Genomic DNA, 25,751 nt, shown 5'->3' on the forward strand with positions numbered 1-25,751 from the left:
ATTTGAAGAAAAAAAGTCTGATAAAGGGAGAAAAAACTCAAACTGAACTGATTGTTCATAGTTACCCCCCTTGTTTCAAAATAAATCTATTTTTAGTCGTGGCGACCTTGACCTTAAAGATATTGACGTAATTCTTTAGTGCGACACACCGTCAAATGATGGTGAAAAAATGTGACAAATGATTTTAAAATCTCACAATGAAAGACATTGTTATGGCCCGGACAAGCTTGTTCCGCCCGCCCGCCCGCCAACATTCGCCAATCTAATAACCAGTTTTTTCCTTTGGAAAACCTGGTTAAAACAAAACAAGGGACAAAATTGTCACAAAACCAGGTTTTCAACTCAAAGTGTGACCTTGACCTTGGAGATATCAACATAATACTTTCGCGCGACACACCGTCCCATGATGGTGAATAAATGTGCCAAATGATTTAAAAATCTCACCATGAACGACATAGTTATTCTCAGACAAGCTCATTTATGGCCATGTTTGACCTTTGAACTCAAAGTGTGACCTTGACCTTGGAGATATCGACGTAATTTTTTCGCCCGTCCAATGATGGTGATTACTTCAGAGAGCAATTATCATCACCATCTGAATTGCATCCATTAAAATAAGTTTCCAAATGACTCATCAGAAAAATGACAACTCACATACAAATACTATAAAAAACATGTAAACAAGAGGGCCAAGATGCCGCCCTATTCGCTCACCTTTTTATTTACAAGGCCTTGTTCATTGCTTAGTTGAACCAACATATCATTAAGACAAACATTTTGACAAAGTTACATGAAGATTGAGCATGAAATATGACTTCCCCAGTGTTTACAATGTTTTTCTTTTTTTGACCTAGTGACCTAGTTTTTGACCCCACATGACCGAGTTTCAAACTCGATCAAGGTATCATTGGGACAAATCTTCTGACCACGTTTCATGAAGATCGGACAAGAAATGTGCCCTCTAGAGTGTTTACAAGGTTTCTCTATAGCATAATAAGGAAAACTGCAACGCCCACTGGCAGCCATGTTTTTCAACAAACTGCAACCACTTTTGAACTCAACAAACATATCATTTAAACAACCATTTTGACAAAGTTACATGAAGATTGGGTATGAAATGTGACTTATACAGTGTTTACAAGGTTTTTCGTTTTTTTGACCTAGTGACCTAGTTTTTGACCCAGCATGACCCAGTTTTGAACTCGATTGAGGTATCATTAGGACAAATCTTCTGATACAGTTTCATGAAGATCGGACAAGAAATGTGGCCTCTAAAGTGTTTACAAGGTTTGTCTATAGCCAAATAAGGAAAACTGCCTTCCCACTGGCGGCCATGTTTTTCAATGGACCGGAACCACTTTTGAACTCAACCAACATATCATTAAGACAAACATTTTGACAAAGTAACATGAAGATTGGGCATGAAATGTGACTTCTACAGTGTTAACAAGGTTTTTCTTTTTTTTTTACCTAGTGACCTAGTTTTTGACCCGGCATGACCCAGTTTCGAACTCGACCGAGATATCATTGGGACAAAGCTTCTGACCAAGTTTCATGAAGATCGGACAAGAAATGTGGCCTCTAGAGTGTTTACAAGGTTTCTCTATAGCCAAATAAGGAAAACCGCCCCGCCCACGTGCGGCCATGTGGCCTCTAGTGTTTATCAGGTGAGCTAAAACGGATTCAAATTGCAAAGCCCGCTTTGGAAGAGGAAAAGCATGGCAAATCCGAATAATGTTACACATATACAAGGGGAGAATAAAATTATAAAGCCTACATGTTCCTCATATTCATACCTAACACAATAAACGCTCTGCCATCATGCAATTTGCTTTGTTTTGCGTTTCCTTTAACATGTCCACTTACCACGAGCAATTTAATTTAAATGTGTCGTAAATGTTTGGATCATTATAACAGTTCTGCTTAATTTGTCTGCTCCATCCATCATATAATCAACATTTTATCGTAGTTTTTTTAACAAAAAAACTACATGCATTATTCGTCATATAAGACATGGGTTCCCGTGAATTAAAAAATTATTTCTAATATAGTGGGGTTGTACTAATAAAGGTCGATTTAGTTGAATTATAGTTAAAAAAAGTTATAATAGTACCTTCATATCAACTTCTCCAGTTGATGTCATTAAGTTGATGTCATTAAATGTTCTTTGATATCTTTGTTCAGGTAAATTAAGACGTGAAAGAAGTATGTTAGAACAAGGTAGACTAGTGTCTGTAAAATGTATTCACTGTAATGTCTTTACATTTAACAAAATCATTAAACATACAAGTTATCACGTAGGGCAAAGTAAACTGACATAAACAGATTGATGGACAATCCAGAAATGTAATTAACCTGACACTGACGTTTTGATTTGACTTGTTAATTGTTTCATTTTTTCATTAAACAATTCTCGACATTGATGTTCCAAACCAACATGTAAAAAAATAATTTCCAAAACATTCATTTGGGCATTACAAATTTGTCTATTGTTTCCATATATGTGTGGCACAAACTTAATGTCACGTACAGTTATGTTCGTTACTATGCCAGTATACGAAACATACGTTTGGCCTTAAATATATATTTTGTTTAATGTGTTGCAGTTACTTACAGCTTCACATGTAACAACACATGTAAATAAATTTGACAACCTCCCGACACGCTGTATGTTAGTTTTTCAAGATTCTCAATCCAAAACGATCTTTAATTCCTTGTTTCCTTAATCTGAAATTGATATCATGACCGAGTTGAGCGGAAATCAATGAAATCAGGCGAGTTAACAAGCGTTGCTTAGATTAAATCTTGTTAATGTTCATAATGGCCTATTGTCAGTGTTGAATGTGAGAATATATAAACAAAAGCACCGCATTACGGGTGCCACGCTCGGATGCGAAAGCTTGTCAGAATATTTTTTTTAGAGATCACAGTGACCTTGACCTTTGACCTAGTGACCCAACAAGAGAGTTTGTCAGAAACACAATGCCCCCTACTGCGCCACTTTGAAATAAAATTTCTATTTATCATTTGGCAGGTATAGACATCATCTCCTTTTAAAGCTTTATTACTTCCCTTGGATTTTGTCCAATCCGACCGGGGGGGGGGGGGAGGTCTGTAGACAGTCAAAAATGAACAAGTCAGACATCACTGACAACCAAGGCCTGTGGTTTATCAAAGAGATCATAGCCAGAGTTCATCATGTATGTATGGACACAAGTCCACTGGTATTTAATGAAAACTAGCATTAACAAATTAGAACAGGTAAGAAATGATATCAAGATATGTGTTCGTCAGAAACACAATGCCCCCTATTGCGCCCCTTTGAAATAAAATTGCCAACCGGGGGCGGGGGGGGGGGGGGAGTCTCACAGTCAATTATGACCATGTCAGAGTTTATCATGTATCTATGGACATAAGTCCACAGGTATGTAATGAACATCAAAGAAATTATATCATTAAAAAAAAACTTTGACAAATCAATCATTTGAGTTATAAATAATCAAAATAATAAATCTGTACAGTAACTGTGAGAGAACTTTAATTCTTGGTAAGGAAATATATAATATGAGATTTATAATTATATAAATTACTTCCCTTGAAAATAATTGTCTATAACAAATCTCTATTTATAGTAGCAAATAATTAAAAGCCACTACCGTGACTGTGATTGACCACTCGAAATGTGCAGCTCCATGAGATACACATTCATGCTAAATATATAAAGTGGCTATGTTCAATATTTAATAATTATCTCCCTTTTTAAAGCTTATTACTTCCCTTAAATTTGTATTTTTTACCGTAGACAGTAAAGGATGACCTTGACTTTTTACCACAATGTGTTTGTCAGAAACACAATGCCGCCTTCTGCTCCGCTTTGATTTATTTAACAAAAATATATATGTGGGCAGGTCAGATAACGATGTCCATTTAAAGCTTATTACTTCCCTTTACTTTGTTTTTTCGAACCTAGACCTTGAAGGATGATGTTCACCTTGAAATTTTACCACTCAAAATGTGCAGCTCCATGAGATACACATGCATGCCAAATATCAAGGTGCTATCTTAAATATTTAAAAAGTTATGGCCAATGTTAAGGTTTTAGCACGACGCCTACGGCGGACGTCGGATGTCGGACGACAAGCTGGCTATGACAATAGCTGGGGTTTTCTCCGAAAACTGACTCGCTAAAAATTAGAAATTGACATCATCACCGTGTTAAGTGAAATTAATGAGATCAGGCAAGTGTACAGGCATTGCTTATACTAAATCTTTTTCAGATGGTCAATGTCCTGGCCTGTCATTAGCGTCTGCGACCATTGCGTTCTTCAGATCTCTCCCTATACCTACGGTTATCTCCAGGATTTTTATCTCTCTCGCTTCGACTGTCTGCATGATCTGAACGATGACTTCTGTCTTGGTCTCTGTACCGATCATTTCCACTACTGTCTCTATCATGTCTTTCATATCTGTCATTCCCATTCCTATCTCTATCTCGTCTTTCAATACCACTCCTATCCCATTCAAGTCTTTCATTTCTGTCATTACCACTCCCATCTCTGTCATTTCTTATATTCCCTATCCTATCTCTATCATGTCTTTCATTTCTATCACTCCCTAAATTTTCTCTGCCTCTGTTCCGATCACGTTCTCTTTCATTGCTGTCTTCATCTTTATCAAACGAACCTCCCTCTTTATGTTTCCTATAGCTTGCCTCTCTGTTTCCATATGATTCGCGTTCCACCTCTCTTTTATGTGCATGTCTGTCATAATTTCTATGCCCTGAGTTTTGGCCAGTAAGTGCTCTATCATAACCTGTGTCGATTTTTTCTTTCTTAACTTTAACATTGGACTGATATTTGCCACCATCAGAACTTTGTGATTCTGATGAAGAATGCCGTCTTTTCTTTTTTTCTTTCTTTTCTTTTTTCAATTTCTTTTGCTTCTTCTCTGAAATGTTTTTGAATTATCATGATGCAGACAAAGATAAACAACATACATGATATAACAAGAATACTAATCAGCATCTTGGACATGGACAAGCAGGCTTAATGCATGTGGGTATCATGTCCTCTCAGATGAGCCAGTGCAGTCTGCACAGGCTAATCAGAGAAGACACTTTCAGCCTAAACTGGATTTTCACTAAGAAGAGAGACGTCCTTTAAACAAAATATACAATAAAAGTGGAAAGCGTCGTCTATGATAAGCCTGTGTGGACTGCAAACGCTTATTTAAGACCACACATTACGCACATGCATAAAGTCCAGTTTTTCATTAGACCTCCTCAAATAAATGTAGTTGAGCAATTTTTCACTGAAAAGGAGAAAATTAGATGAACTAAAGAAAGAAACACACCCATGTGCGTACGGGTTTTTTATTCTACCTTTCTTAACAGTGACTTGAAACATGTCCTCCTCCTCCTCATTGTCATCAGGCCTTGGTGACGGTTGCCGTGGTGATGGGGGTCGAGGAGCGCAGCCCTCTTTTCGCAGCTTCATCGTGACGTCATCCTCGTCCCCGTGCTCCTTGGGCATCCGGTACTCCTCAACGTGGTCCACACGGATCGTACGGCCCAGCAGCTGGAGGAGAGGAGAGACGTCGATTTGACGAAATATTTTTAGAAGAGAGAAGTCAATTGTATTTAAGATTTATAGAAGAGAGAAGTTGGTGGTATTTTACATTTTCAGAAGACAGAAGTAAATTGTATGAAATGTTTTTAGAAGAGAGAAGTTCATTGTATTTAAGATTTTAAGAAGAGAGAAATTTATTGTATCTAAGATTTTTATAAGAGAGAAGTCAATTGTATTAAAAACAAGGGACAAAATTGTCACAAAACCAGGTTTTCATTGTGAAAAAAAAATCTGATAAAGGGAGAAAACTCAAACTGAACTTTTGAAATGACCAAAAAAAATTAACCCCCTTTGTAAGTTTTTTTTTTTTTTTTTAAATCTATTTTTAGTCGTGGCGACCTTGACATTGGAGATATTGACGTGATTCTTTCGTGGGACACACCGTCCCATGATGGTGAACAAATGTGCCAAATGATTTTAAAATCTCACAATAAATGACATAGTTATGGCCAGGACAAGCTCATTTATGGCCATTTTTGACCTTTGAACTCCAAGTGTGACCTTGACCTTGGAGATATCGACGTAATTATTTCGCGCGACACACCGTCCAATGATGGTGAACAAATGTGCCAAATGATTTTAAAATCTGACGATGAACGACATAGTTATGGCTCGGACAAGCTCATTTATGGCCATTTTTGACCTTTGAACTCAAAGTGTGACCTTGACCTTGGAGATATCGACGTAATTATTTCGCGCGACACACCGTCCAATGATGGTGAACAAATGTGCCAAATGATTTTAAAATCTGACAATGAACGACATAGTTATGGCCCGGACAAGCTTATTCCGCCAGCCCGCCAGCCCGCCAGCCAGCCAGCCAGCCCGCCAGCCAGCCAGCCCGCCAGCCAGCCAGCCCGCCCGCATTCGCCAATCTAATAACCAGTTTTTTCCTTCGGAAAACCTGGTTAAAAATTAGAAGAGAGAAGTTAATAGTATTTAAGATTTTTAGAAGAGAGAAGGTAATTGTATTTAATATTTTTTGAAGAGAAAAGTCGATTGTATGTTAGATTTTTTAGAAGAGAGAATTTAATTGTATTGAAGATTTTTATAAGAGAGAGGTCAATTGTATTTTTTTTAATTAGAAGAAGGAAGTCAATTGTATTGAAGATTTTTAGATGTGAGAAGTTGATGGTATTCAACATTTTCAGAAGACAGAAGTAAATTTTATGTAAGATTTTTATAAAAGAGAAGTCAATGGTATTTACAAATTTTAGAAGACAGAAGTCACTTGTATTTGTTTACATGAAACATTTGCTTGAAATAAAGTTTTAACAAAATTGGATTTAAAATTTCAGGAGAGAAGTCCATGGTATTTAACATTTTTAGAATACAAAAGTCAATCAAAATTAAAATTTTAAGAAAACGGAAGTCAAATGTATCTCACATTTTAAGACAACAGATATCAATGGTATTTCACATTTGAAGAAAACAGAAGTCAGTTGTATTTAGCATTAGGAGAAGACAAAAGCCAATTGTATTTAACATACGTAGAATACAGAAGTCAATTGTATTTAACAATCCCAGAAGATAGAAGACAATTGTATTCAACATTCATTGAAGACATATGTCTATTGTATTTAACATTCGCAGAAGTGTATTTAACATTCACAGAAGACAAAAGTCAATTGTATTTAGCATTTGTAGAAGACAGAAGTCAATTGTATTTAACATTCGTAGACGACAAAAGGCCATTGTATTTTACAATTGTAGAAGACAAAATCTAATTGAATTTAATAATCTTATAAAATGTTTTTCGTTGCATAAAGGTTATATCCAATTTTTAAGAATTATTTTGTGAAGGTTATTCACAGTCTACGATTATTATCATTGATTGCACATAGGCTTTTTACAGTCCATTGAAGTTAGCTACACTCCACAATTATTCTTCTTGATTCCTTTGAGGTTCGCAAGTGTCTTCTTTAATTCAATTGAGAATATCTACAATTCACAAATACTTACCTTTATTCCATTTATGTTATCGACAATTAACAAATATTCACCATTATTCCATTGAGATTTTCTACAATTCACATATACTTACCCTTATTTCATTGAGATTATCTACAATTCACAAATACTTATACTTCGCCTACTGAATGTAATAAGTCATGTAACAGACATTTTTATACATTTTTACTTTTTTCCATTTTTGTGTTTATTAAGGTGACATACATCAACTGTTAAAATATTAAGTCAACCTTTTTGGTAAAAATAATGTTTTTATCAAATTTTCGAAATTGACATAACAAACACATGTCATTTTCTGAATGTAAAAAGTAGCGTAACTGACATTTTGTTAAATTTTCAGGAGAAGCAAAAAAATGTTTTATAAAAATAATAACCATTTTTCCGTATTCAAATTTTCTGATTAGTATTATAATAACACTTGAAAAACGAAACAAAACTCCAAATTGATATGTCTTTTTTAAAACAATAAAAAATTAAGAAAGGAGCAGTTACCATAATTTCAACTCTGAAATATTTTGAGCGCAAAAAATAACGTAAGTGCTCTTACTGTATTTTTGAAAATGTCTGAAAATATGCTTTCCTGAACAATTCACAAAATGTCAGTTACCCTAGTTATTACATTCAGTAGACGACTTATTCCACTAGGCTTATTGACATTAAACAAATATTTACCATTATTCCATTGAGATTTTCTACAATTCACAAATACTTACCCTTATTCCATTGAGATTATCTACAATTCACAAATACTTATACTTATTCCACTAGAGTTATTGACATTTAACAAATATTTACCTTGATTCCATTGAGATTATCTACAGTCAAGACAGTACTTCTTTGGTCTTCAAAACAGATGAAACAAAACCCTTTAGACTTTCCAGTCTTCTTGTCACGCACTAGGTTGATATTCACTATTTCACCATACCTTAAATAGATGTCAATAGATGTAAATAAAGTAAATAAAACATTTAAAAAACAATTAAATTGCATTAAAACATAACTATATAAATATATTAAAACACAACAATCTCAAAGGCTTTAAATTTTAAAACTGCAGCAGCAGTTGTACCAAATATGAGTTTGAAATATCTGTTTTTTAATAATGTTAACACTAACTGGTCCACACAAAAATAGCTGTACTACTATCAACAAGAGCTGTGTTTGTGAAACACAATGCCCCCACTGCACTTTGAAGCCGCATGGCAGCTATTTTAGACAAAAAATGACCTTTGACCTTGAAAGATGACCTTGACCTTGCCCTTTCAAACTCAAAATGTGCAGCTCCATGAGATACACATGCTTACCAAATATCAAGTTGCTATCTTCAATATTGAAAAAGTTATGACCAAGTTTAAAGTTTTGGGACACACACATACAATGACAGACAGACAGACAGACAGACAGACAGACAGACAGACAGACCAAAAACAATATACACCCAATCATTCGATCTAGGGGCATAAAAACAAACACCTTAAAAGGTAAGTTTTCTGGTGAATTATTTGTTTTTTCAAAATTACTGTTTTTAATTCAAATCTTCACAAATTAATACAAATAACACAACAAGAGGCCCCATAGGGCCCTGGGTCGCTCACCTGAGAGACTAAGATGGAAAGAAACAAAGATTAAAATTCTTCAGCAAATATTTCAAATTATTGGTATGACAAGACTGACTTTAAAAATAAGGTGTTTAAAAGTATTCACAATAGGCCTATATTGAAAATTACCCCACCCACCCTTGCCGCCATGTTTTAATACCCAGATTTATTTTAAAATATATATATATATTTATGAGGAAAATGCTTCTTACATGTACAAACATATAGAGAAAACTGCCCCAACCCATGGCGGCCATGTTTTTCCACTGATCACGACCCTTTTAAAACTCATCCGAAATAATAAAATCAATGTTTTGACCAAGTTTCATGATGATTGGCCAAAAAATGTGACTTTTAGAGTATTTGTTATTATATACATATAAGGAAAATGACCCCCCCCCCTGGCGGTCATGTTACTAGATGGATCAAAACCATTTTTAAATACAACCGTCGTATCCAGGATATGCATATAGAGAAAACTGCCCCAACCCCTGGCGGCCATGATTTTTCACTGATCACGACTAATTTCAAACTCAACAAAGATATCCATAAAACCAATGTTTTGACCTAGTTTAATGATGATTGGACAAAAACTGTTACTTCTAGAGTGTTTACAAGCTTTTTTTACTACTTCAATATAAGGAAAAAGCCTCCCCCTCCGTTGGCCATGTTTTTTTACCAATCCGAACCATTTTCGAACTCAACCGTCGTATTCAGGAAACAAATGTTCTGATCAAATTTCATGAAGATTGGTCAAAAAATGTGTCTTCTAGACTGTTCACATGTTTTCAGTTTATACATATAAAGAAAACTGCCCCACCCCTGGCGGCCATGTTTTTCGAATGATCACGACCATTTTCAAACTCCTCCAAGATATCCGCAAAACCAATGTTTTGATGATTAGGCAAAAAATGTGACTTCTATAGTGTTCACAAGCTTTTTTAATAATATAAATGTAAGGAAAATGACCCCCCCCCCCCCCCCGCCCATGTTTTTATACCGATCTAAACCATTTTTGAACTCAACAGTCATATACAGGGAACAAATATTCTGACCAAATTTTATGCAGATTGGACCAAAAATGTGACTTCTAGAGTGTTCACATGTTTTCACTATATATATAGAGAAGACTGCCCCGCTCTCTGGCGGCCATGTTTTTCACCGGTCTGGACCATTTTTGTACTCGTCCCAGATATCAATGAAACCAATGTTTTGTTCAATTTTAATGATAATTGGACAAAAATTGTGACTTCTAGAGTGTTCACAAGGTTTCTCTTTAGCCATATTAGGAATACTGTCCCACCGCCTGGGGGCCATGTTTTTCAACGGAACAGAACCATTTTTTAACTCAACCAACATATCATTAAGACAAACATTTTGACAAAGTTACATAAAGATTGGGCATCAAATGTGACTTCTACAGTGTTCACAAGGTTTTTCTTTTTTTTGACCTAGTGACCTAGTTTTTTTACCCAGCATGACCCAGTTTCGAACTCGGTCGAGGTATCATTGGGAAAAATGTTCTGACCAAGTTTAATGAAGATCAGACAATAAAAGTGGCCTCTAGTGTTCACAAGGCAAAATGTTGACGACGAACGACGGACGGACGACGGACAAAAGGCGATCCAAAAAGCTCACCATGAGCATTGTGCTCGGGTAAGCTAAAAAACAGGAACAAATGTGTTGAAATAAATAAAAGAGCAAATAATACAAGACTTATTTAAATCACTCAATGCATTTTAAACCTTTCCCTCTCAGAAGCAAAGTGAAAATGGCTATTTGCAAACACATGTGTAAAAATACTTATCTCAGTGGTAAATGGTTAATATAAATACATTGAAAATGGGTCTCATGCCAAATACCGCCAGCATAGCTCCAGACGAGCCTGCACATCTGCTATAAAGTTAAGGAAGGCTTAATGGTCTCATGAGTGGACCAGGACCAGGTAGCTCCTGAGTAACCTTTGCAAATGCTCAAGTCTGGAGCAATGCTGGCCGCATATGACAAAAGACTTATTTCGCATGAACCAGCTCATTTCTTACTGTGAAAATACACATATTGTATCCCCCTCTGTAAGGTCATAGGGAAGACCGCCAACAAATATCCAAGCGCTGTCCTTGTATTGATCGTGCCAAGACTTCTTATTGGTCAATCCAAGCTCAAGTTCCCTTTGATTGAGCTTTTGGAGATTTTTCACATTTCTGAAACAAAATGAAAACACTTGCAATCTTTTAGACATTATCATAGGGTAAAGACCTGGAGATCTTGGTCCCCCACTCTCCTCTCAACTAGGTTGGTCAACACAAACAAGGAAAACATTATTTAAAGTGTTTTTTCAATACTGAGTATTCAATGACCTAATCCCGTTTTGTGCATAGGGGCCTTAATACCACAAATTTATATACAATGTACGTTGTGCACAGGAGCCTTAATACATGTATCATAAATATCTATAGGGGAAACAAGGCGTAAAATTTCTGTACATCAACAGGGATGAGCTCAAGTGTTTGCTAAATCTATAGAAAAGAAACTAGACAAAAATTATACATCAAAACAAGATCTTAAAAACAATGTAATATGGAATTTAGACTAGTATATATTGCGACAACATTTGAAAGGTCAGACAACAATTTTCAGATCATCTGTATAATTGTCTGAACCAAAATGATTATATAATCTTTAAACAGCTTTTGGCATCAGAAGTTTAAGACATACATGTACAGTGTATCTCGATTTTTTTAAACACAATTTTGGTGAACATAACCCATTTCAAATGTATTTCCTGAATCGCGATTTCTTTCGATTTTATTTGATCCATTCAATATCATATTGTTATTATTATTCTTATGAATCAGAAAACACTTGTTTAAAAAATGTGAATTTTTGAAACCATCGTTATTATAGTCTGTCGTATGTATTCCTATGGTATCGCTAATCCCGTGGTATTTAAATTGCGCCCCCTATGTGCTGTTTACATGTCAGACTGTGACCCAATTTCCAATCGCTCTAACAAAGCAGTTTTCAATCGATCATGAGCAATATTGTGGTACTAAGTTGTGTTTGAAATCCATCAAAAACACGTTTATTTTTAAAATTAAACAATATTCAGATTTAAATCTTTAGTGTTTTAGCTTATCTTCAACTTGTTTACACTTGATCTGCTTACACTTTTCAGATCGGATTAATTTCTAAGTTTACGATAGGTTAGACATCAGTTTATAAAGATAAGGTCTAAAACCACAATCTTTGAGATTGTTCAAATTCAACATCAAAATGACATTTACGAAACGCCTGCATGAATTATCAAATTATATGATTTTTCTTGGTTTCTGTTAACCCTTTTAACTTTGAAGCAAAGTGAAAATGGCAATGTGCAATCAGCATTAAACCAGAACAGCCTGCGAGTAACTCACAGTCTGTTCAGGTTTTATGCTGTTTGCTGCTTATCAGTATCTAAGGGTTGGAAATGAAGCCTTTAAAACTTCAATCTAGTAAATAAGGACTTAAAATAAATTTTACTTTCTTAGGAACTACAAATGCGTGAAAAAATGTATCTTAGTGGGAAAGAAATAATTAAGAAGCACTGGTCATCATGCAATCCATTTAATTGAGCAAAACTGACAGTTTAGGTTTACACATATCAACAAAGAAGTCATTTCTGAACTATCAAAGTTTGCAAGGAATTAAAGTTTTAGCCATGGTGATCTTATGTATTGGTTCTGTTGGTTTACTTGGAACGAATATAAGTGTCTTGTTCTGAGAAAATTGGGCTTAATGCATGTGCGTAAAGTATTGTCCCAGATTAGCCTGTGCAGTCCGCACAGGCTAATCAGGGACGACACTTTCCGCTTTTATGGTATTTTTAGTTTCAAGGAAGTCCCTCCTTGCCAAAAATCAAGTTTAGACGGAAAGTGTCATCCCTGATTAGCCTAAGCGGACTGCACAGGCTAATCTGGGATGGCACTTTACGCACATTCAGTATGCCCCTTTTTCTCAGAACAAGACACATAAGTGAACTTTTTTAGAATTTTGGAGAGTCTATATCTGTAATTCTGTATGTCTGTAAACAAAAAGCAACCATGGCATTTTAAAATTAGATGTGAAAACATTGTTATAATATTGTAGTAAAATTAACAATTTGCAAGCAATTAACATGTTGAAGAAATATGATATTCCAATAGTCAAAATTATCAAATAGACTTTGGCAAGCAAATTAGGATGCACCTATTATGATATCATATTACTTATATAACATACATGTACTATCAACCACACACAAAAGAAAAGATTTGAACAAAAAGTAAATAGATGCAAACTACTTGACCATTTGTTTTTCTTTTAGATTTCTTTTTAATGTTTCCTGTGTCTGACAGATGTGACAATGATCTGACAGACTTTCAAATTATGTAAAACACATGGCTGAGAGGTTTTGTGGTGTTTGGTTCAAGTAAGGATGAAACTTTCAGTATTTATTCATTTATAAATATTCATTCCCAGTGTTTTGCCGTGAATCTTTACTGTTGGGGACAGGGACCCCCTAGGGTTAAAAAAGTGGGGACAAAAAGGAAAAATCCGGGGACACAGAAATATATTTGTAGCAGAATTAAATTTTCAGACACTACCTTTTACTTGCACTCTTAAACTTGCTTGATTTCTTCTTACAGCCAGTCCACAGAATGTAACATTCTAATTCAAACTTGAACATTTTTAAAACTGTAAAACTGTCAAACAATTGTCAACATATTTACAAAACTTTGAACAGATTAATGGTCATTGGACTCAGCATGGCGTGTCAAAGTACTTGTTTGATAATTAGAACTACCGATAGTAAAGGCGTTTTCTTTTTTGTGCTTATGCACAAATTGCATGTCATTTTGTTGTCATCAAACAGTGACCAAGAAAATTCTCGAAGCCAATCTGCTTGGAATGTACGTTTAGGGGCAGACTTTTTTGTCATTGCTAAACAATGTTGGGACTTGGGAAGACTCTGTTGGGTTGTTATAATATAGAAAAAACTAAAATGGATTTTGTTTTCTTCGTCCGGTCACTTTCCGCCATTTTGATAGGTGTGGAAATTTCCTTGATATCTGATTGGTTGTTATAATCTCAACTTACCAATGAAATTAAGTGTCATTAAAGTAAATTAACCATTGGCTGCGATTAATGACGTCACGTCCAATGAAACAAGCAAATTCATTGAATTGATATCCCCCGCCAATATACTTCTGGACACAAATATTTCTGGAAGGGATGGACCACGCCAATGTGCATCATCCTCTTATCCATTTATATACATGTACATCCTCTTATCCATTTATATGCTCATACAATGTACCAAGTTGCAATGAAATCCGTCAAAGCACTTCCAAGATATGGCTCCGGACACACACAAAAAGCATTTTTTCAAAATACAAAGGGCCATAACTCTGTTATTATCCAATGGTGTCCAATTCCATTTGGTGTGCATCATCCTCTTATCCATATATATACTCATACCAAGTTTCAATGAAATCCGCCAAAGCACATCCAAGATATGACTCCAGACACAAAAGTGCCGGACGGACAGAAGGACAGACAACGCCAAAACAATATCCCTCCGCCTATGGCGGGGGATAATAATTCATTGTAGTTACACATTCACTCGATTACTTTGCCAACTAACATATTGAAATGATTAGTTTTTATTCCTTATTCCTGTGCGCCCGCTGACCAATATACGGAAAACGGGTGGGGACAAATCCTTTTTTTGCGCCTATGACGCACGGGCGCATTCATGGCAGAACACTGAATTCCTTATAGAAAGTTTCAACAAAGTCTAAATTTGTTTATTTGCAGGCATAGTTTTGACTTGACAACCTAAGAATACATGTACATCATTTTTTCCCTTGTGCTCATACATACAAACAATCATCATATTGAATTCCAACTAACTAGAATCATTTGCAGGCCGAGCCAAAGCACCTGGATAAGTCATTCTTTTAATAACGGAAAGTATGTACCCAGCAAGAAATATCCTCCACCACAATGAGTATTGAACCTTTCGGTTCCAAATCAGGCAGACACTGTACCGTTTTGCTATAACAGCTAGCTCCTATATAGCAAGGCAGTATATGTTCTCCTTACATGTATATGGAACCCTGCTACATGTACAAGTACAAAACTCTTGAGTTTCTAGATGATTTACTCATAAGCTATTCATAAGAAGGGAAAGCCAATATGGCGGCTATCGCTCACCTCACTAACATTTTGACAGTATAAAATGTTTGGCAGAACGTGAGACAATCAATATGATAACAGGACCCCTGTTAATTGATCGATTAAGACACGTAGGGTCAGTGATTTTTTTTGCTCAAATTTACAGCCGATTTTCGGCTACTTCCCAATCGCAAAAATAAACTTTTTTTCCCAAAATCTGACCAAAATTTCCCCAAAAAAGCCCAACTTAAAAAAAAAACAAAAAAAAAAACACATTTTTTTTTTTTTTTAGAAAGAAGTCTCATATAACTTAATTATGATTTCTTAAATCTAGGTCTCAACTTTATTTTTTAAACATCTTACAAAATATATAACTTGAATTTAGTCATTTTTGTCCATAAATCATTCCCAAACTTGCCACTTTTATTGATTAAAAAAAATCCCAATTTGGCCAGACTCCTTTTCTAGAAAACTCCCTGAACATGCACTTAAAAGCAATATCACTTCTGTTACTTATAATCCTATTTATAATGCTTAATTTTTCCCAATTTCATGGTTTATCGGGCTATTTTTCCCAATTTCACGGATTATCGCGCTAATTTTCCCAATTCAAATGGCACAGGCTGAAACAAATTAAAGCAAAAAAAAAATCACTGAGGGTAGTCACCTATTCCAGTAGGCATTGCTATGGAGACGCTGTGGATTAGTGGGAACACAGATTTGAGGTGCAGTTAAGTCTAAGATAAGGTACATGTATATATGGATTTTGTTAAATCTGGGAAATTTGACAGATGTCCAGGACTGCAGAACACGTTCTTCATTTCCGGGACAATGCCAGATAATCTGGGACGTATGGCATGTACATTTGTATGCTGTTATAACATATGATACGAAGATGAAATAAAAAGCATTTATCTTCTTTTCAAAAGACCTTTCCAACGATGTATAACAATAAATACTTTATAATTGTAATTTTAAAAATAGTCTTTCCTCACTGTCAACATAAAAATGTCAACAAGAATAGTATGTTGAAACATTGTCGTGTTGTAAATGGTAATCTATTTTTGAATTTTATTTGATTGCTTTCCTTAATTTGTCTGTTAAGGGATGTGCATAGCTAAAGAAAGCTGAAGCCAACCCCGTATCGAAAGTCAACCAGAGTCGTAACATATTTATCATATGTTATGCTATAAATCAAAGAAAGCTCCTTTTCTTGGACACATTTCTATGTATATTGGTGAATGAATATAAATTACTGCATCGGGGAATATTTTAAGGTTCAAATGTTTCAAATGCATCTTACAATAAATGAAAATAACTCTCATCAGTCTGAAATTCACAATTTTGACGCCATTGTCGCTTTGTCAAGTGACGAGTTTTCATTTGGATACTTTCGGATCGACCTTGACATTTTTTTTGCTGAAATTGTAAACATTACTTTCGTTTTCAAAAAAATCTATCAGGGCTCAACATTAACGGTTGTCCTATTGCCACTGGCAAGTAAAAGTTTGGTCCGGGCAAGTTATTTTATAATCTAGTTGTCCGCCCGGGCAAGTGCAAAAAAAAACAATGAGCATTTAATTTAGACTATAATTGACTTTAATTGCTCTAATCATTTTGTTAAATATGCAAAAATAAAAATAAAGTTTTGTGGTGTATTATTTTGATCTTTATTGAGCTTTACAGTTTATGTGATATTTCATGTTTGAGCAAGTGGCTTTACGTTCAGGGCAAGTAGATTTTCTAAGTACTTGCCGGGCAGGGCAAGTTGGTTTTTAGGTTAATGTTGAGCCCTGTCTATTATTTGTGATTAACAACTTACGTCTGGTGGATTGTAAGACTGATTTCAGTGTGAAACACAGGGTTCCCGCTGTCGATCGCCATTGGCGCCAATTGCGACAAAATAAAAAATCTGGCGACAAAATTTCGTAAATGGCGATTTTAAAAAAATCGTCATTTTTCTGCATTTATATTTTCTTAAAATGACAAAAGACGCTGTGTTTACCAGCCGCTTTACGGCAGTCGTAATACTATAGATTTCCATGCAATCGGGACTCCTCGGACAATTCCGCCATAACGGCGACGGTGTGGTGTAGCCCACTGTCCGATGCGTTCAGATTGATTTCCATCACAGGCAGCAGTATCATAAAAAAATGCCCCCCCCCCCCGGACCATACCCCCCCCCCCCCCCCCCCCGAGCTTACTCCAGGGGTTCCAGATTGTTAAATGTACACCTATTGTGTATGGTTTAACTTTCCAACATCGAATAATGACAAAAAATAACAGTTTAAAAAAATACCCCTCTTATAGGTATTATATATACACAAGGTATGAAACGCACTATATGCCTATTGCTGAAAGATTGTGGAACACTGGACGTGACCTTTTTCATCGAAAACACACATGTTCCCGTGCAGTTGCCGACAAAATCCAACTGGATTCGTTAAAAGACAGTAAAAGAAACGAGATTACACTATTAACCGTTCTTCTGCTCGGCTAATAACTTTAATATTCAATTAAATTCGACTTTCTCGCTACATGTCTGTGTTTTGCTGTCATATTTTGTCGATCGAATACTCGGTTCTAAAACGCCATATCATTGGCCAACACAATGAGAACAACCAACCAGATGACGCGTTATAAAATTAAAATGGTGTACATGTGTTGATAAAACACCGAGAGACATATAGCGAGAAAGTCAAATTTAATTGAACATTAAGGTTATTTGCCGAAGAGATGATCGGTAAGGTGTGTAATTACGAAGCTTTTAATGTCATTTATTGAATCCAATTGCCTTTGTCCGGCAAGTGCATGGAAACATGTGTGTTTTCGATGAAAAAGTTCACGTCCAGTGTTCCACAATCTTTCAGCAATAGGCATATAGTGCGTTTCATACCTTGTGTATATATAATACCTATAAGAGGGGTATTTTTTTAAACTGTTATTTTTTGTCAATATTTGTTGTTGGAAAGTTAAACCATACATAATAGGTGTCCATTTAAGAATCTGGAACCCCTGGGGTAAGCTCGGGGGGGGGGTATGGTCCGGGGGGGGGGGGGGGGGGGGGCAATTTTTTTATGATACTGCTGCCTGTGATTTCCATGATGTAAGCGATACAGCTGTTTTCAATGGAGCGTGGAGCTGACTGCATACTACCGCAAAGTGGCATGTTATGGTGATAATTGCGATTATCTGGAGTGTTGTTGCAAGTTATCTTAATTGGTCGGCAGTTTTATTGCATCAGAGATAAGGCAATATTGAAACATGCCGACTTTGCGCTTAAATGTGAAGTGTTTGTCACAGTGTTCGAAGCAGATTCAAGACCATTAAATTGACAACAATGACAATCAAAAAGGTAAGTATCGATTGTTTTTAGAAAAATCGGGTGTAATTATAGAAAATTGTAAAACATTTTACCCGTATTGGTTCTAGTTAAACAGTGACATATTTCTGTTTCACTCGTCAAAATGGCATATTCAGAGTGTAAAACGACTTTTAAAAAGTGAACATTAGATTCTCCTAATTTTGAGACTCATTCAAAATGCAAACGTTCCCCTCCCTAACATTCACCAGCTAACAAACAAAAACCAAACAAACAGTTGTTTATCAGAATTTTATTGCCTTCAATATGATTTCCAACACACAATCTATGCTGTGTGAACTCTTTATATCCTCATCACTTATCAATTCACTCACTACAGAATGTACTGTTTTAAGAAAGGTAAACATAGTTAAGCACATTTATATTATTCATATACTACACATTAATTGATTATTATTAGTTTAATATTAATATTATATCTCCCTTTTTGTATTTTCAGAATACCATAGAGTTATGAAGCACCAATACTGTGGCAACATAGTCAGGCTGCTAAGAAGGTGTCAATCAACAAGAGTTACAACTGATTGAATGTGCCTTTATTTAATGAACAATTTTAAATGTGTTGTTATTATAAATACTACTGTTATTAAATCAATTCCTTTAACATACTGTAAATGCTCATTTTTTTGGTATTATAATAACATGATCTTCATCGCCCAAATGTTGCCCCAGTGTGGCGACAACTTTTTTAATTTGGCGAAAGTAAGTGGCGACAACTTTTGAAAGCCCAGAGGGAACCCTGAAACAGGTAGTTTTATATAATATTTACCTTGAGTTTGTATTTACACTACAATTTGTTTACAAAACAAGCCATAATAATCTAAAATACCAGGAAATGTCATTCTAAATTTTAAAACACTTGAACACATGGTATGTTTCTAAAAATGGAAATAACGTCACATGACCGTGAAATCTCGAGAGATTCGCATTTCAAGAAAGTCTGTCAAATTGCTGTTTTTCTCCTACGTAAGAGCAAAATAGATAAATTTTAAATGTCTAAGATAGTATTTTGTGAAAGAATATATCAGTCAAATGTGAAAAATGTCAATCTTTCCGATCAAGTGGTTGATTTGGGCCAATAACTGCATTTAAAAGCTGTTTTGGACCGGTCTCTGTTGACTGTCAACTTTTTTGGAATTTCTGGTTGACTTTCCTAATGGGTTTGGTCCATAACTATAAAGTCGCGCCTGTCAAAAATCATAAATAGCGACATTTAAAGTTATGGTAGCCAGAACTAGGATGTGCACTGATCATGAAGGGGTGCACAATGGTCAAATATGCTTAAATAAAAAGTACATGTATAAACCTATATAGCTAGAAATTGTATGACAAGTTACCGCTTTTTCTGAATAATATCTTTGCATAGTAAACTCACGTTAATGGATTCATCGCAATGCAGAAATCAACTCATTTGATCGTTTATGATTTCAGGTTGTTGTTGTTGTTTTTGTCGTTTCGGATAGTAACCTAAAGGAGAATCTAAAAGTAGTTTGGGTTACAAATAACCACACGGTATGAATGTCCGAAATCGATTACTTCTCTGCAAGACTGTTGTTTGCAGTCTCGCGTCGAAAATACATCAGAACATTTCCCGATACGTAGATATTCGTTGCAGAACAAAATTCCATCTCATCATTCATCATGCTATAATTTCAAAGGGTCGCTGTATCAGAAGAAAAAGAAGAATATTGCACAAAACTTAAAGCACAACCATTTACAACCCAAACCCCAAAGAAAACATCGATGAAGAGAAACAAGGTCGACAATGTTGATCCAAAAATCTTCATTCTATTCATTCCAAACTAATAATGTTGATAAAGTATCTTTAAAGCTCAAAAAAACATTTAGACAAGCCTCAGCTGAATTCGTTATAGTATGAATAGCGATAAATTGGAATTTATACGAAAATTAATTGAAGCGTGGAATACCGAAATTAAATTAGCGCTTTACGATTGCTGACTTCTGTGCAACTTTGGACTGAGTGTCGTGAACAGTTTCAATTTCTGAGCTCGACTCAGACAAAGACCTATGTGTGTATAGGTCTTTGACTCAGATGATGATATTTAAGTTTCCACTTCGCTGTGTGTTGAGGGTGCTGGTCAGCGCACGAGCAAACTCAAATCTCAGATATTCGAATATTCCTCCTCAAACTCAGGGTTGGGTACGACTCAAAACTAAAAACAGAACACCAAATATAGCAAGATGATCAAACTCATTTCAAGAATCGAAAACATACACTGCAAGATGAGTTAAATATTGACTTGAGATTGATAGTCATACTTAGCCCAACACTCGAGCTACGAACGTCAGATCTAACACATAACACCTGTATACAGAAAAAACGCTTTGAACTGAGAATGATAGTTATACTTAGCTTAACACTCGATGAAACAAAACGTCAGATCTAACACATAACACCTGTATACAGAGAAAACGCTCTGAACTGAGAATGATAGTTATACTTAGCTTAACACTCGATGAAACAAAACGTCAGATCTAACACATAACACCTGTATACAGAGAAAACGCTCTGAACTGAGAATGATAGTTATACTTAGCTTAACACTCGATGAAACAAAACGTCAGATCTAACACATAACACCCGTATACAGAGAAAACGCTCTGAACTGAGAATGATAGTCATACTCGAGCTACAAAACCGTCCGATCATAACATCTGTACTTTATACAGAAAAAACGCTCTGAACAGACGTTTAGACATGCTGTACATAAAGAACACGCATGGAGATAGCAAACCAATAAACTTAACATTCAAAATGATTCATTCTCCGATAATAGATTATTTAATGGACTGCTTAATGAACAAACAGAGGTAGTGCATTCATATAAGATCTACGTGTTGATTACACTATCTTCTCTTACTCAAGCATAGTGCACGAATTAAATAAACAACAACTAACATTTCGAAAAAAATTGAAAAGCAGCTTTATCAGAGGTAAAACATACTGATTTTGACGTCGAATCTTCCGTTTCGATGTAAACGGCATACATTGGTTTCTTATAAAATGTCTACATTTTAATTACGACATTGCTGTCAAGTTCATCCGATCCATTTCCAAAGCCTCAACAACGGGAATCATAACAAACGGTAACCGTGAAGCGTACTTTGGTAACATTATCTGTATTTCTAGTGCACATGCTCCATGAGCTGTTCAGTTACACAACTTTACGATTGGTAGCGTCGATTCAATCTCCACGCAGAGTTGTCGTTCCTTGCTCTCATATACAATCTCTACCAGCACCAGAAAATCCTACCATATTTGGTAGTTTTTTTAGCATTATATTATGAAAAGAAGCATCATTTTCTTTTACATTTTATAAATAGTGTATAAGATTAAGTTCATAATTTAAAAAAAATACCGAAATTTAAATAAGTAAAAGTAACAACGGTAAAATTATTGCACCACGTGGATAGGCTATCATCATGTCGTTGGTTATGTAGGCAGGGATTTGATCCAGGTATGCTGATTCCCGTCAACTCTGCGCGGAGGTTGGCGTCAATTCTTTAGAACACCTTTCAACCTCCGCGCAGGGATTTGACTGGAACCAGTATGTGCTTGAGAGCAAGGAACGACAACTCTGCGTGGAGATGGCTCACCTTTGTGTACCCGTTAGGATGAGGCTCATATGAACTCTTACACGCAAACGCCAGGGAAGCCACGAAAAGCTTGATTCCTATCGTCTATTTTCAACATTGTGCCGAAGCATATCAGTTCGACTTGTATGTTATACTCACCCTCACATATGGTCTGGATATAATATCAATTAGTTAATGTAATACCTAAACTCTGGAACGCGTTCAAAAGAACATAATTAGAAACAAACGCAGTATTTGCATGCTTTGCCATCATAACCATTAGATAGGACAGTTTTATCGAACTATCGCACTAAGTTAACTGCGCACAATATTAACCGATATGAATATCAGAAAGTATGCAGACAACGTCTCGGTCAAATACACGTTCTCCGCATCGTTTTATCAAACGGTACTTTCGGTTAACATGAAACTCACATTTGTCATCAGTCTCCACTTAATACATACGCAAGCCAAAGACAAACAAAATTATTTGAGGACATCAAGTCCTGTAATGTTTTGAAACTTACGGGACCTAACACAGATTTTACCGGGCCTTGTCCTTGTTTACGAAAGAAGCGAAGATACAATTAAAATACAATAAAATAAAATGATCACTAAATTAATATATGTTCAATACCCGTAGCCAGGGGGGGGGGGGTGCGTTGGGTGCGTTCGCACCCAATCTTTTTTGACGAGTAAAAAAATGTACTATAAGTTGCAACCAACTTTATTTGACGCAAAAAGGGTTATTTATTTTTTCCAGGAACCCAGTGAGTCTTTGTATTTAAGCGTTAAAATAATGTTGTATTCAATATGAAACCGACAGGTCACCATATAATTAATTTCTCGATTAACTCATTCCCAAGATAGCACGTGATTTTTATTTACAATTTTTAACCGTAGAATTGTTGAAATCAACAGAAGTTTTGACAGCAAAATTTGAGAAGATCTAGGAAGCCAGTCCCCGAAAAATGGAATTGGAATCTTTGTTATAAATGGATATTTGTTTTGTTGTCTGTATAATGCATAATTATTAACCTTGCACTATTATCCGTATAAAATCGATACACATTTATATATATTAAATACTGAATGATTATTAGTGTCTGTTAAAGCCATAACTTTAATAGATATCATAACAAAATGATGTAGCCATGACTTATAACAAGTCAACAGACTGCGTTGTCTTTTTGTTATATCCCCATACAACCATTTTCGGATCCCCTAAATGGTTTTCCAGCAACAAAAATATCAGCTATGCTCAAGACAAGCTAATTTTGCTTGTTTTTGAATGACAAGAAAACAAATCATTTCTACAAAGCAATGAAGCTTTTTGTGTAGTTTACCAACACTTAATGGCATCTGTTTTGCTCCACATACATAACTTTCCACAATGTTTTAATTATGTCAAACTTGATACTCGAAATGTCCTTCTCTCAAACTGTTCTTATAATGAATTTAAAACGTTATAACATATGATCTGGACGTTAACGTTTAATGTTCATCAACTGTGACGGGCCTTAAGCATATAATGGGCAAATACGTACATCTTTTTTTTCCAAGTCCTGGTATACATTGTTAAGGAATTTGAGACCATAGGGCCAGTAGTTTGTGGTTATAGGGTCTTAATGAAGCCTTAAGTGTTATATTTTTCTGAAATTCGTTTAGAAAAGATAACTTATTAGATAAAAAATAGTTTACACAAAAATAAAGTAACCTGTTATACCATTTTCATTTCTTTTTAGTATTGATGCAGATTAGAGAAGACCCAGTTTTGTTAATCAGTGTTTGTTGTACAATACACTATTAGCACGTTTAGAGCAATGCTAACCCTCTGGTACTATCCATAGTAGCAGACAAACAATTGTTTTGAAAAAAGTCAAATATTTCCATTTAATTTGCTCGCTCTATGAATGGTAGAATGTTGGAATGGTGAAACACACCAATGTTATCAAGATTCCAAGATTCCAATAAATAATGATATTTTATACCGTTCTTATTGTTTGATTTAACATTCTATAAATGTGTTGTTGCATATGTAAACAAAGTGTGTGCGCGCCTACTAGTGTCGGATTAAACACCGTATAAAATGATGTATATCCGTGACTGATAAAAAAAGGTGGTTATTGAAAAACGTGGTGGGAAATACATGTATGTTATATCATATTCATGTCGATAAGTCACTGAGTATGATCAATGAAAGTGACATTTCATATAAAAATGCACTATAACTTCAGTCTCTAAATACAGTTAAAAAGTGACCAGAATGCAGTAGTTTACGTTTCATTTTCAAAATTTTCTAGGGGGAGGATCTCCAAAGCCCCCGATTGCAGGAGTGGGACATCCCCTCCCGCACATAACCCCTTCGCCACTTCGTTGCTTAATAACAATCGTCGATGGAAAAAAATTCGCACCCCCTTTTCAAAACTCTGGCTACGGGCCTGGCTGTTCTTTTATCACAATTCACAAAACTATTAATTAACATTGAAAAACGCTTTGTAAAATGTTGTATACATTACATATCTTTTTAAACAGTAAAGCTAAACACACTAGTAGTTTAAATGTTATCACTAGAAACAATTATAATTGACACTCAAAACATGAAGTGAAGTACAAATTAAATGCCATAATAGTTCATGCGTGTAGAATAACTCATGTGATTCGGAATAATTTTTGAATCTGTCTAATCGGAGTTCGAGTCAGATGGCTTTTCCTCAGAGATCATACGGATATAGTTGACATTTCTACACAAAATAAAAACATTAAAAGCCCATACACATACAAATACAAATAAACGACTATCTCGTACAATATTTCGAAAAATAAAGTTAACACATAAACAAAATCAATGTTCCTTATAGCAATTGCCAAATTTCAACGCTAGATGTGGTCTGGTAACATAGATTTTTTTGTGGGACAATATATTCAACAAATGTTCATGTACCATATGAGTATTCGTGTGTCGTATGAATAGATATCGTTACGGGAAATTAAAATGGAATATATTGTGCCCCAAAAAACGAGCATTGTCTACCTCGTTATTTCTCTGTTACCATACCACATCTAGCGTTGAAATTTGTGTTATTGCTTAATGGAACAATTACATTTTTGATGAGTTAACTTAATTTAACGAAATATTCGTTGATTTTCAATATTTATGTTACTTCAAGTTTGAGTCATGTAAATTGATGCTGATTGTGTAATGTTATCTACGTATTCGCAATCAGCGAAACTTTACAGCCGCTTGAAATGCTAACTTTTGAATAATATGTTGATAAGGTTGAGGAACAGGCGAAGGTCCTCTGGTTCTCCGGTATCGCTTTATAATTATCAAAAGGATTGAAACCAGTAAAAGTCATTTCAACAAAGGAATAACGGTTG

The 25,751-nt window shown here is 35.3% G+C and overlaps 1 protein-coding gene and 1 long non-coding RNA gene across 3 annotated transcripts; both read right to left on the minus strand.

Annotated features, from left to right (window-relative positions):
- Nucleotides 1–2,226: 2,226 nt before the first annotated feature.
- LOC127836180 (RNA-binding motif protein, X-linked 2-like) lies at nt 2,227–20,233 on the minus strand. Of its 2 annotated transcripts, XM_052362664.1 has the most exons (6): nt 20,149–20,233; nt 11,239–11,397; nt 8,394–8,523; nt 5,381–5,576; nt 4,348–4,947; nt 2,227–2,727 (listed from the first exon to the last, which is right to left on the minus strand). In XM_052362664.1, the coding sequence occupies exons 1-6, from the start codon at nt 20,160–20,162 to the stop codon at nt 2,723–2,725; spliced, it is 1,104 nt and encodes a 367-aa protein (XP_052218624.1). In that variant the 5' UTR covers nt 20,163–20,233; the 3' UTR covers nt 2,227–2,722. The 2 variants fall into 2 exon arrangements, with proteins under 2 accessions (XP_052218624.1, XP_052218623.1); XM_052362663.1 differs by having other exon boundaries at nt 2,227–4,947.
- LOC127836185 (uncharacterized) lies at nt 5,888–6,542 on the minus strand. The gene is made up of 2 exons (XR_008028641.1): nt 6,291–6,542; nt 5,888–6,128 (listed from the first exon to the last, which is right to left on the minus strand). It is a non-coding gene; the product is annotated as an uncharacterized LOC127836185 (long non-coding RNA).
- Nucleotides 20,234–25,751: the final 5,518 nt, after the last annotated feature.

The sequence above is a fragment of the Dreissena polymorpha genome, chromosome 6, assembly GCF_020536995.1.
Source record: "Dreissena polymorpha isolate Duluth1 chromosome 6, UMN_Dpol_1.0, whole genome shotgun sequence".
NCBI lineage: Eukaryota > Metazoa > Mollusca > Bivalvia > Myida > Dreissenidae > Dreissena > Dreissena polymorpha.